The 13,340-nt window shown below is 43.7% G+C and overlaps 1 protein-coding gene across 1 annotated transcript in view; it reads right to left on the bottom strand.

Moving 5' to 3' along the window:
* LOC147693313 (extracellular calcium-sensing receptor-like) overlaps positions 1-5,151 on the bottom strand; it is a 95,896-nt gene extending 90,745 nt beyond the window's left edge. The window contains exon 1 of the mRNA XM_086935924.1: positions 4,943-5,151. Coding sequence (XP_086792050.1) covers positions 4,943-5,151 — 209 coding nt within the window. The remainder of the gene's footprint in view (positions 1-4,942) is intronic.
* Between the last annotated feature and the right edge of the window lie 8,189 nt (positions 5,152-13,340).

Raw genomic sequence — 13,340 nt, 5'->3', positions numbered from 1 at the left:
AAGCACACCACTATAGCGCTATTGCATTGTGGGACATGTAGTCTGACCACAATTACCATCCTGTACCATTAAGCCTGACATGTCCAGTGAGAGTCAATCCTGCAGCGAGTCAGGGAATGGTAGTCTGCATGCATGTATCAAGCTTAACTGTGTACGGAACATGTCACTATTATTATTATTATTATTATTGCATTTATTGAGCGCACAGCTACCCGGAGGTTTCCCGGCCCTTGCCTTGGGAACCCGTCCTGGCTTTTTCCCTGCGAGATAGCCCCTACAGGGCATCCCCAAGGTGAAAGACAGGCATCCCGCCGCAGGGGGGCCATTGTGGAGATTAAGCAAGCTTAATGCCCAGAGTTGCAGAGTGAGAACCCATGATTAGAGCAGGCACCGAAGCGAGAATTATCGAGTCCGTAGACATTTGAGCTCAAGACCCTGCCGCGTCGGGAATTGAACCCTGGTCCCGGGTCTGACCTCGGCTTCCGGGTCTGCCTGCTCTACACCGTGAGCCACACTTCTCCACTAATCAATGTCCACTTTACATCACAGGTGGCGCTGATGTCCCCAGCACATACAGCGAGGCCCTGTGATTGAGGACATCACAGAGGACACAGAGGGAGACACACATCATACCCCAAAACCCGGACCATCAGGGCAAGCTGCCACACCAGCGGTCATCCCACCCTCTGCCCCTGTGGCCCGTGCCACCCCTGTGACAACAGGCACTGCTGTACCACCACGCAGCACACAACCACCAGTCGGGTCTGCAACACCAGCGGCAGGTCGCCAAGCCGGACTGGGAACCAGAACCGGCCCTGGCAAAGTGCTCAGCCAGCCACCCTGCCCCCCTCCGTGAGGAGGGGGGTGGGGGTGGTGCGACCGCGCTCTGTGCCAGGGCCGGTTTTCTGCCGTTTTTGTTACAGAGCTGTTTTTAAAGCATAACGGCCCTGTAACAAAAACGTTCCCCAGGGGCCCAAAACCGGCCCCCAACCATGCGGCCCACCGGGGGATTGCCCGGTGCCTGCAACGGCCAGTCCGGGCCTGGCAGGTCGCCAACCAACCCCCTGCCCTGCGGCTGTGAGGAGCCAGACATGCGGACTGGTGAGGGAGCCGCGCAACAACACATCCCGCGCTGGCAGGGGCCGAAACGTGCGTGCAGGTGGGCTCTCCATTGAGCGCAGGATGCTACATGTGCAAACCCAGGCCCGTCATCTAGCCGCCATCCACCTCCAACTGGACAAGACCGTTCCTAATGTGGCACATATGTCTGACTGTATGGACAGGATGACAGCAGCTCTGGAGGCCAACACACAGGTCATGTCCAGCCAGCGGGATCTCAATCGCCGCAGACACCGCCAACTGTTGACCCGCCTGTCGGCGTACACACGGTCCAACCATATAATGGGGAATGCCACCTCCCAGCTCTCGCGACGCTCCCTGGCCATGCAGGTCCAAATGGTCCAGTGCTGCCAGGACGTTACGAGAGCCCTGGAGCAGATTTCAACAGCCATACAGGGCATGCAGGCTACCGGCCATGGCCAGGCGGGGGGCAGACGACACCAGTGAGGCTACATCAAGCCATAGGAGCCAGTCCCTTCCACCGGTTGTAGCACCCCGCCGCAGCAGCAGGCCCTCTGCTGCCTCATGGCAGAATCAGGAGGAGGACGTTGAGAGGAGGTCAAGGGCAAATACCCGGAGGCGCCACTGAACTGTTGTACATTAGCATGAGGGTACATGCTGACGCTACAAGCATGCCCTACAGACAAACAGACATATGACGCAATATGCCATTCATGTTCCAGTTATCAGAATGCCCAGTTTATTGTGCAATACCACTGGGTCAGGGCTCCCAACGACACAGCTTGCCACAAGCTAATAATGAACAGAAAAAATGCCAATGTCGCTATTTCTAAATAAGACAATTATTTGATCAAAACATACGGATAAGACTATATGTTTATTAATCTGACTTTTTATTCTTTTTTATTCTTTTTGGGTTTCAGTTGATCACTTCTATTTTAGTGATTACTTTTGAATTATTTATACAAATTTAAAAAATCTGGTGTACACAACACAATTAGATTACTTCTCAAAACTCACAACTTGTATTTACAAAAAAGACATTTTGATTCACCATTCAATCCACATTCATTCTCACTCAGACCAATACAAACAACCACAAAGAAATATATATAAATCACAAAAGGCTGGAATTTCAATATTCATAACAACAAGCCAATATTTTTAAGCAGAAATATATATACAGTTTATGTTTCTCTTAGTTGTTGAATCATTAAATTTGGCTTGAGAATTTAAACAGGTCTACGCGTTTCGAACTCTTGTGATTTGGGAGTTCTCATCAGGACCAATATCTGCCTCGCACTCATCAAAGCCTGGTTGTGTTGTTCTTAAAACTCACATTTGTGAATTCCTCTAATTATTTAGTGTCAGCCTGGCTCGCCGATTCTTGATGGGCGACTCAGGCGCGTTGTATCACCTATTGTCTGTTTTCTTTAATTAGTGACCTGTGAACAAACGGAGGACTTCGGATTAACACCTGGCCACACCTCCTCCTATGTTACTCAAACTCCTGTCTTTCACGGACCTTACCAGTATCCTCAATGTTTTATCCTTATCTATCATCAGAGCCATATAAGGATCTCACTGTCTTGAAGCAGAGGGGTGATCTAGCAAGACATTGATTAGAATAGAAAAAGAGATTTAGATATAACTATATTAGAAATCCTAGAGTGAAGTAATTGTGTTAGACATTAAAGATATGGACAGGGTATCACACTATAAAAATATCTAGTATGCTATTCCAGGTTTGTGACTTTCATTAATAAGGAATTTCTTTGCAAGTCAATATTCTTAAACACCAAATAGGCAGCCACCATTAACTCTTTGCCTTTTTTGTAGGCAGAGATTCAAGAAGTTATAAAAACCTATTCCATTTTAGAAAACTTTGTGAGATGAAGGTTTTCCTTCACAATGGATTAAGACTTCTCTCTCAGGAACTAAAAACGACCTTAACTAATCTCTTCAGTAATATGTGAACATATTCCACAAAACTTATACTCTGGCATTGTAGTCATTTTCTTTTATGAATACTTATGAATAAACATTTGAAGTTATGACTACATTCTTGCCAAAGTAATAGCAAATGTTAATATAGCTTTTGTCACCAACATAATACAGCAAGATGTACAATGATTAATTCTCTCTTGTCAATAACTTCATCTTCCCACTTGTTGGTAAAGCAATTGCCACATTCTACGGATAAGGGGTGCCAGCTCCTATAATTTTGATGCAGAGATAATGCCTGCATCCTCCTGACAAGTAACTAGATTTTTCTGTTTTGATGGGATTCATTTCTGGCTCATGTGGCTTATCTCCGAATTACATCAAGATCCTGGAATCCCCACCATGAATGTCCTTTGTCTCCAACTTTAAACTCTTTCCAAATAATAAAGCCTATTTCTTCAAAAATGGAAAGGAACTAGAAGAATATGTGTTGTAGAGAGCTTACAAATCAAACATGACAAACAGACACATTCTATTATTTTATGATTGGTCCACATTGTTGCTCCATCCCTGAGGACGAGGGTGGGCAAGAAATATTCATGTTTAGATTATCTCAATTATGCAACCTTATTGAAAAAGGTGAAGTTCATGCTCGAAAGTTGGAAGGTGTTACTACTTTCAGTTTTGAAAAGAGGTTCTTTAATTAGTAATTGTACTTCTCCTCCTCCTGATCCATTCTTCCTGTGTTTCTTTATGACCCTTCCATGTAATCTGCAGGAACATTTTTTCAAGGTAGTTGGTGGTCTTTTAACCAGGTTCATATGGAAAAATAACCAAAGTAGAATTAGTCTAGAGGTGCTGCATCTGGCTAAAGGTGATGGTGGGTTAAGAGCATCCAATCTAACACATTATCAAAAAAAACAAATGGGCTTGAAACCAGCTGTTTCTAATAAGGATGTCAACTTCAGAACTGCTGTTAAAGCCCTTGTACCTCCCGCAATGGATGATGTCAGTGTCCTACATCATGGGCATCATAAGTCAAAATGGGACCATCCTAAAAGCTCCTAAATGCTGCAGCAGTCCTCAAAGACTTTAGGATATATGACCAAATCACTCCCACACTCCTTGCAGCCAGGACATCTGACCACCCTGAGCAGTTATGCATCATAAGCATGTTTTGATGGGCATCTTTTGATTACAAACTGCTATAAACTGTTCTCACCCCTCACAGGACATCAGCTGTGACACTTCTCTACATGCTGTAATAAACTGTTGTAACCACTCACAAGATGTCATCTGCTGCACTTGTATACATAAGGAAAAACAGTTTTTACCCCTCACAGGATATAAGCTGGGACACTTTTATAGCTACAGAAATAAACTGTTCTAACCCCTTAAAGGATATCAGGTGTGACACTTCCATATTGTCTCTAATGAACTGTTATTATTCACAGGATACCAGCTGTGACACTTTGATACACACTGTAATAAACATCATATCATCCTTGCCACATCCATATCCTTCCTAGAAAGCAGCAGTAGACTGATCTTACTTGTATAGGATGCCAACTGTGATATTTCTGTATTTGTTACCTTGTTACCTTTACAGGATTTCAGATGTGACATGTATATGAATCTGCAATAAACTGTTCTTAGTGATCAGTGCCTCAGACTTTACACTGTGGCCCATCTTTTTATGAATAGTTCCTGGCTAGCATGAAACTTCAATACATGATGTAATGTTCATCTTTAATTGCTTGTACAATATCACTGTTGATACTTCTCTACATGAGGCATACAGCATTTACACTTCTCCACTTATCAGACACCATCTCAGTAATGATTAATTGAAACATCTCCAATACTGCACTGTATATCTTATCACACTTCAGAATAAACTATATACAGGTATTCTTACCCCTGGCAGGACACCTGCTTTGGCACTTCTTTTAGATCAGTTTCAGGTGGAATGAATCCCGAATGCACAACAACCACTCCACCAAGTAGAATGTCTCCTTGGCTGGACAATGATTCCTGAATGGCACCTTGTAGGCTACAGCTGGGCGTCCTGGACTCTACATCAGCTAAAGTTATCAGAATGCATGCCACGTAGGTAAAGGGATCCATTATACTGTAGATTCAGCAGGAAACAGTTGAGTATCTCACAGGTAGATGCAGTTCATAAGAAAGAAGATCTTGTAAGGTATTAGGGGTTTTGTGGGTCAAGATGCTGTGACAGAAAAGAAAGCACCCCAGTACTCTGAATATCTCCCAGTTGGACAAAGCTCCACGTCAATAATACTGTAGGAACTGACAAAGACTCTTCAAAGAGATTTTCTTTTGTTTCAGCTAAATTCTTTCTGGTTCCAGTTTTTATAGCTTGTTATAGCCACTGGGGAGCCACAGAAACAGTGTAGATACTTAAACTGAAAGAAACTATCTGCCACATTGTCTAATTAATTTCCTAGGAGCTGGATAATCACTACCTTTCAGATAATTACTGCCTGTGTGTAAATAATAGGTTACCTTATTTTACATGTTGGTGGAATTACAGTGATTGTTATTTTTGTAATTGATTGACACTGAATTTAATACATACCTAATGTACAGCTTCTTACAGAGGCATCTAATGTATTTACCTATTTTTGTGATACAATAGTGACAGCACAAATCCAAGCTTCGGATATTTGCTTAAGAATTTATTGTTTAAGGGAAGCTGGTGTTTGCTTAATTGAATGCTTGAATGGAGAGAATGTGACTGTGTATAAATGTGCTGGTATAGATTGTCACAGCATCCAGTAGGCTGATCTGGTGACTTAGCCACATAGGGCCTCATTTATGAGGCTGTGCGTCACTTTTACGCTGCCGGTGCGTCATGTTTTGTGACGCACCAGTGGCGTCAAAAATGCACCTCGTTGCGCCATATTTACAAAGTGACGCATCTAGGTAGATGCGTCACTTTGTAAACCCCTGCGCCACATTATACCTGCTCCAGGTATAATGTATGCAAGGGGGGCGTATTGATGCAAGCAAGGGTCATAGAAGTGATGCAATGAAATCTATGAGATTTCACTGCGTCACTTTTAGGACCCCGTTGCGTCAAAATCTTGCGCCTGCCTCACAGCAGGCGTAAGACTGACGCAGGCCCTTTCAGATGGGGCTTGCACCATGTGAAAGGACGCATTGCTGGAGCTGTGTCACTTTTGTGACACACTCCAGCAATGCATCCCTTTTGCGCTTACAGATACGTCAGAAATACTGACATATCTGTAATTCCTTGCGACATGATGCGTCATACATTAAATATGATGCATCAGGAATATCGGAAGGAGTGCGCACTGAGAAGTGACGCATCGCTGCTTTCACGCAGCGATTCGGCATTTCTCATAAATGAGGCCCCTAGTGTCTGTGGGATTGCAAAAGTATGTTAGGGTAGGTTAAAGCCAGTTTGTTCATAACTACAACTACACTTGTTAAAGGATGGGAGGATATGGAGTTGGATTTATCTCCTCAGGGTCTATTGGGTATACGGGATAGGTTTGATAAAGGACTCATTGTGGGTCCTGAAGTTGAGGGTGCTATAAAGACACTTGTTACTTTTAGGTCCTTATATTCTTCGCAGACTAATCCTGAACCTGATCCTGCATTTTGACAGAGGACGAATAATTATCCCATGAGAGAAGTTCCTCCAGTGTGGAGGGAAACTATTCCACAGGCAGGGAATGTCCAGGTGTCCCTGCTCATTTCCAGCGTATATGGGTACATGTCCCTTGGAAACGAGCTGAAGTTTTAGCACTTCAGCAGTCTTTACCGGACCCTCGTAAAAATCCAGCGGGATATTATAAAGAGCTGTCCCAGACTGTTGATGCGTGTATTATGAATTTGCCCGATATCGATATGCTAATGGGAAATGTAGTTCCACAAGCGTTGTGGGCTCGGATTCGTAGAGAGGACCACGACCAAGCTTTAGGGGGTAATTGGGATGCTATAATTGCCCAGATGCAGCACAAGTGGGTAGTGCTAAGTCAGATGATTTGATTACGCAGTTGCCTGGTACAATCATTGCTGAAAGTTCCTGGGCTGTTTCTTCGTCTGCACAAATATTGGCCACTGCTCAGTATTATGAGAAAAGGGATAAGGAGGAGAAAGATAAGATGGATAAGAAGACTAAGGAATTAAAAACGAAGGTTCTTCTTCAGCAGGCTTATCCCCCTCGCACTGGCCAGAGTCAGTTTCAGCAACCTCCTCTGATTCAGAGGTTTATACAGAAACCTGAGCCTTTGTTCCACAATCTTTGCTTGGTCCTAATCAGTGTGCCTATTGTAAAGAGGAAGGCCATTTTAAGAATAACTGTCCGGTTTTATTGCAGCGTAATGGTGGATTTCAAGGGCCGCGAGGCCATGGTGGTTTTTAATCAGCACCTAGGGGAAGAGGGCGAGGTGCGTTGCCTCAGGACAGCGTTCCTTTCCCCCTCAGAATTCTTTGAATTATTTTGATCAGCAGAATACTCAGTCTACGCAATATTACAATGACGATTATTGTGTTGAGAGTGAGGTTCAGGATTTTCATTCTAGTTAGGACAGCCATGGACAAAGTAAGGGAGTTGTACCAGTTCCAGTGGATCAGAATGGACCTTATGTTGAAGTAGTTGCTTTGGGTGTTGCAGAGCCATTTCTTTTGGATACTGGTGCAATGAGAAGTTCTATCATTCATTAAAAACTCTCTGGGGCACCTTTGTCTGGCTTAAGGAACGTTTCTGTAGGATTTTCTGGCGCCCCCGTTACTAACCCGGTTTCTTGTCCTTTGCCTCTTTCGATTGGTCCTTACAATTTGGAAGCTCCTCTTATTCTAACGACTGGTTGTGGAGAAAACTTGTTGGGTTTGGATCTGTTGAAACGTCTTCATGCAACGTTGTATTGTTCCCCCTCTGGTGTGCGTCTTACTTTGTGTGAGAAATTGGTTTCTCCTACATACCTATCGAAAGATAGATTTCCGCCTGATTTGCAATCTCTTCCTGCTACACTTTGGGCTAATGGTCCGAATGATTTTGGTTTGCTGCAGATTTCTCCTTATGTGGTTACCATTAAGCCTGATGTTAAGTTGCCACGTATTCCACAGTATAAGATTTCTAATGATGGTGAACAAGCTTTGTTGGCTATTATCTATGATCGGGTTCAGAAGGGTGTGGTCAAAGAAACAAGAGGTAATGTTTGTAACAGTCCTGTTCTACCTGTTCTTAAACGCAGCGATCCTTCCCAGCCTCCTGTGTATCGCTTTGTGATTGATCTTCGGGAGGTCAGCAAGATTGTTGTCCCCCAGTTTCATGTTGTCCCAGATATCACTGCTTTGCTTACTATGATACCCGCCTCAGCGGCATGGTTTTTTGTTATCGATCTAAAGAATGCTTTCTTTAGTATTCCTATAGCTGAGGATAGTAGGGATATTTTTGGCTTCTCTCTCTGAGGCTGAAGTTTTTGGTTCAAGCGTGCACCTTAAGGTTATTGCGAAAGTCCCTCTTTTTACTGTCAGGCTTTGAAATCTCAGCTTGATGCTTTCATTTTACCTCCGGGTGCCACTTTGATTCAATACGTTGATGATTTGTTGGTTGCTGCCGATTCGGTGGATGTCTGTAAGGATGTGACTGTTTCTTTTTTGCGTCATTTGTCTGACCCGCATCATAAGGTGTCCCCCTCTAAGTTGCAATATTGCCACCAAGAGGTTACCTATTTAGGTAATCTCTTGTCGAAGGAGGGAATACGGTTGACCCCAGAACAAATTAAAGCGATTTCACAAATGTCTGAGCCATCCACACAAAGGGAGGTACGTGCCTTTCTGGGCATTACCTCTTATTGTAGACAATGGATTCCGAATTTTTCTTTGCTGACTAAACCTTTGTTGGCACTTACGTTGAAAGATACACTACAACCTCTCCCTTGGACTGACGAATGCCAAAAGAGTTTTTCTGATTTACGTATTGCTTTGTGTTCTGCACCTGTGTTAGGTACTCCAGATTACAGTAATCCTTTCAAAATTTACGTTCATGCAAGAGAAGGTTGCGCGTTGTCAGTTTTAACACAGCAATTTGGAGACAAACAATGGCCATGTGCCTATTTTTCGGCTACGTTGGATCCAGTAGCCAAGGCATTGCCTAGTTGTCTCAGAGCTACAGCAGTGGCAGCAATTTCCATTCGCCAATCTGCTGGATTGGTATTGGATAACACTCTTGTTGTTATGGTACCACATGCAGTAGATACTCTTTTGAATAGGACAAAAACATAACACCTCACGAGTGCTGGCTTGTCTGGATATGAGCTGACGCTCTTGGCTAGTCATACACACATCAAGCGGTGTAATACTTTGAACCCAGCAACATTATTGCCCATCCTGGATGAGAAAGGCATTCAAGAACAGCATGATTGTTTTCTCCGAACAGAGGAGGAAACGAAAGGTAGAATAGATTTAAAAGACACACCACTTGTGGATCCGGTTGGGATCCTATGGGTGGATGGGTCTTGCTTCAAGCTTCCAAATGGCGAGACGACTGCAGCTTATGCTGGTACTACCTTGCATAGGGTAGTAGAGACAGCACGCATTGCACAGAATTCAGCCCAAGCAGCTGAATTAATTGCCTTGACGAGAGCATGTGTGGTGGCAAAGGGGAAAGAGAGTGCACGTTTACACTGATAGCCAATATGCATTCCCATGGGATTAAAATACAGCATGGTCAGCTGGTGACTGACCTTCTCGAATCACTTGCTTTGCCTACACAAATAGCAATAATCAAGTGTAGAGCTCATAAGAAGATTACTGATGACGTGGGTTGTGGGAATGCTTTTGCAGATGAAGTAGCGAAGGAGACAGCGAGAGATGTTACAAGTCGCATGTGTGTTGCCGGCCCGGCAAGGTGGGTCAGAGAAGGAGGAATGTGTGAGGACACAATAGAAAGTGTGAGAATGATTCAAGAAGAGGCTACTGAGAAAGAACTGAGTAAGTGGAGAGAAAGTACGGGGACGCGACTGGGGGTTTGACGGAATTGTCAGAACATCAGCGATGGCTGTTACCAGACGCCTATGTACTACCTGTAGTTACTATGGCGCATGGTCCAGCCCACATCCCTGCAAAAGGCATATGTAAGTTTTTGGCTCCAGTATGGCTGAATTAAGGAATTCCTAAATGTGCAAAAAATGTGGTGAAGCATTGCATTGTTTGTTTAATGCATAATCCAGGAAAGGGAACCCCAATTCCAGCAGGTCATTTTGCTCCCCCTACATACCCTTTCGAGGTATTACAAATCGATTATATTCATATGGATCGTTGTAATAACCTCAAGTATGTTCTGGTGGTGGTGTGTGCCTTTTCTAGATGGATAGAGGCCTACCCCCTAAAGGACAATACTGCTTTATCTACTGCTAAAGTTCTTTTGAAGGAGTTTTTCCCAAGGTTTTGTTTGCTGCGCATTGTCTGGTCTGACAATGGGAGTGAATTCGTAGGCCAAATTATGCAGAAAGTGTGTACAGGTCTTGGTATTAGGCAGAAATTCCATGCGGCAAACCACCCTCAGTCAGCAGGTTTGGTAGAGTGCTATAATGGCACTCTCAAGCTTAAATTGGCAAAGATTCAGGCGAGCACAGTTCTCGCTTAGCCTGATGCCTTGCCATTGGCACTCCTGTCCATGAGAACTACTGTGCATTCTCGTTTAGGTCTTAGTCCGTATGAGGTCGTTTTTGGGTGCTCAGCTAATGTCTGGGGAGTCCCTCGACCTAAGAAGTATTCTGACATTCCATACCCAATGCTGATTGACTATTTGCATGACCTCACCACTAAATTACGAGTTCTTCATCAACAGGTTCAAAACGCTTTGCCGGAGGCCTCAGCAGATCCAGATCACTCCATCCAACCTGGAGACTGGGTCTGCGTGAAGAATTTCCAGCGGAAAAAAAATCTGGAACATCGTTGGGGCCCGCTGCGACAAGTTTTGTTGACAACACGTACTGCAGTAAAAGTCGTTGGGAAGAAAAACTGGATCTATGGCGTGCACTGTAAGAGGGTACCTTTGCCTTTAGCTTTTGATCAATGGATTCGTAAGGGTATGAGTGACAGCGAAGGTGAAAGAGTACCTTGATTTGTACCATTCAGTAGTGCACGCCTGGACCAAACGAACTTTGAGAAAGAAGACGACGACGTGTTACAAGAAGCCGTGCCATTACATTTGCGTTTGAACACAGGGAGAATCCAGAAGCTTTGTTTAAGGACCAAACGATCCCTAATAAGACTCGATATAATTTACGACCAAGAGTAATTAAAGACAATTGAACTTTCCTTTTACTATTTTTCTGATTATACTTTTTGAAAGACATTAACGTTTTTTCTTCCAATATCCATCAAGTTGCAGGGTCACAGTAGGAGTCTTAAGCTGTGACCTGAGTAGTGACATAGGTCTGCAGGACTTGCAGTGTCATAGGACGGCTAACAACCACAGCTAAGTGATCTAGGAAGATTGCTGTGAGCAACGCTTTAGAGTATGGATGTTAAAGTGGAAATTAATGATCAGACTGTAAACATGAAAAGTAAATGCAATGCAAATGGCATAATCCTATGTATTCTGATATGTTTATGTACTTTATTAGCGTGTGTAAGTTGGATTGTTTATGCTATACAGCCGCTACCTTTCCAACCTCTGTCTCTTTATCTTTGCTTACTACCGCCCTTCCACATCGGTTTTATACACTCTCAGAACACGAACAGATTCGGAGAAGCAAATTTTTCAATAATTCATTTATTCAGTTATTGCATCAGCACCAACTGGTGATGAATACTACTAATTGTTGGGTCTGTGGGCTCATGCCTCATAATACCGAGAGAGGTATGGCATATTTAGTCTTTCCATTCTCCTATGAAGGTTCCGCTTAGGCCTATTTGGCTATGTTCTCTAATGTCTATCAGAATCAGCTACGGTATCCTCCTGGTTGTCCATATGGTGATGGAGCAGACTTCAGTCACAGTTCCTTGATAAAGGGAATAGTGGCTATAGCTAGAATTGCTGAGATTAATAAGATTCCTGTAGATGAGAAAAGAGCATATGATGGCTGGAATATAACCCATTATGTTACTAGCCTCACAGATAAGGCTAGGCGAAGGAGATCCCCTTCGAGGTCATTCCTGCTTACAAATTAATGGCCAGAATGTTAAAAATCAACAGGAAAAGAGTGTCTGCTCCCATACTTATGTCTATACACCTCAGATTCACCCTCAACCACTAGTGCCATCACAAGGCACATATTTTATCTGTCATGATAGAGCCTATACATGGCTTCCTACTTATTTCTCAGGAACCTGTTATGTGGCTTTTCTTCTTCCTCCAACATATACTGTCCATTCAGGTCATTTTAGGAAAAGATATAGCAGGGGAGTTATTGATTTAAAAGACACAGCAGGACAATAGGGAGGTGACTTTATTAAAGGGTTGCTTACTTTCTGGGGCCCAATGGCCAATAGCAGAGACATCAGACAATTAGTTTGCGTTGTTGAGGCTACCATAAATGTAACTTCTGGAGCACTGAGTAATCTGACAGCCGAACTTCAGGCGGATCGTCTTATGACGTTGCAAAATCGGATAGTTCTAGATATTATCCTTGCAGATCGTAGAGGAGTCTGTAAATTGATCGGGTCTAGTTGTTGTGTTTACATTCCTGATAATGCACCTATAGTATACCAAGCTATCTCCAAGTTACATATCATCTTAGAGTCTATACATCAGGACACGGGAGATTGGTCTGTGATGGGATGGTTTTGGGGACTACTGTCCACATGGGGATGGAAGATTCTAACTTTCCTTGGAATGATGTTGGCTGTTATTTTCTCCTGTTGTCTCTGTGTACAGTGTGGACCTGCCATCTGTGGTCTTTGTGCTACTTTGTGTGTCCCGAAGCCTGTGTCACAGGAAACAGAGAATATTAGAATGATGCTACAGCAACAGCTCGATGACCTCCTGGCCATTAATATCGACTCAGATTAACTTGAGTCCCTGGTGTTTTGCCTGAGTAATGGCAAAAGGAGGGCCTGAGGTTCTTCGATTTCTGACTTCGTCCCGTATCTAGCCGCCATTTTGTGTCTTGCCGCCATTTTGTGTTGCCCTCATTCAGGCAGCACGGCGAACGATGTGTTATTGCTTTTCAGTTAATAAGTAACTCCATTGCCCTTGTTTATGAAACCCGATGTCAGGGTCTGGCTGAGTTCGTTAATCCATGTCTGGCTTGATTAATCCCTGTCTCGACCGAAGATTTGCCTTCTTTTATTCTTTTCTTTTACTATCTTAT

The sequence above is a fragment of the Lissotriton vulgaris genome, chromosome 8, assembly GCF_964263255.1.
Source record: "Lissotriton vulgaris chromosome 8, aLisVul1.2, whole genome shotgun sequence".
NCBI classification, from domain to species: Eukaryota; Metazoa; Chordata; class Amphibia; order Caudata; family Salamandridae; genus Lissotriton; species Lissotriton vulgaris.
The sequence above is the reverse complement of the archived record's forward strand: the minus strand, read 5'-3'. Positions and strand labels throughout refer to the sequence as shown.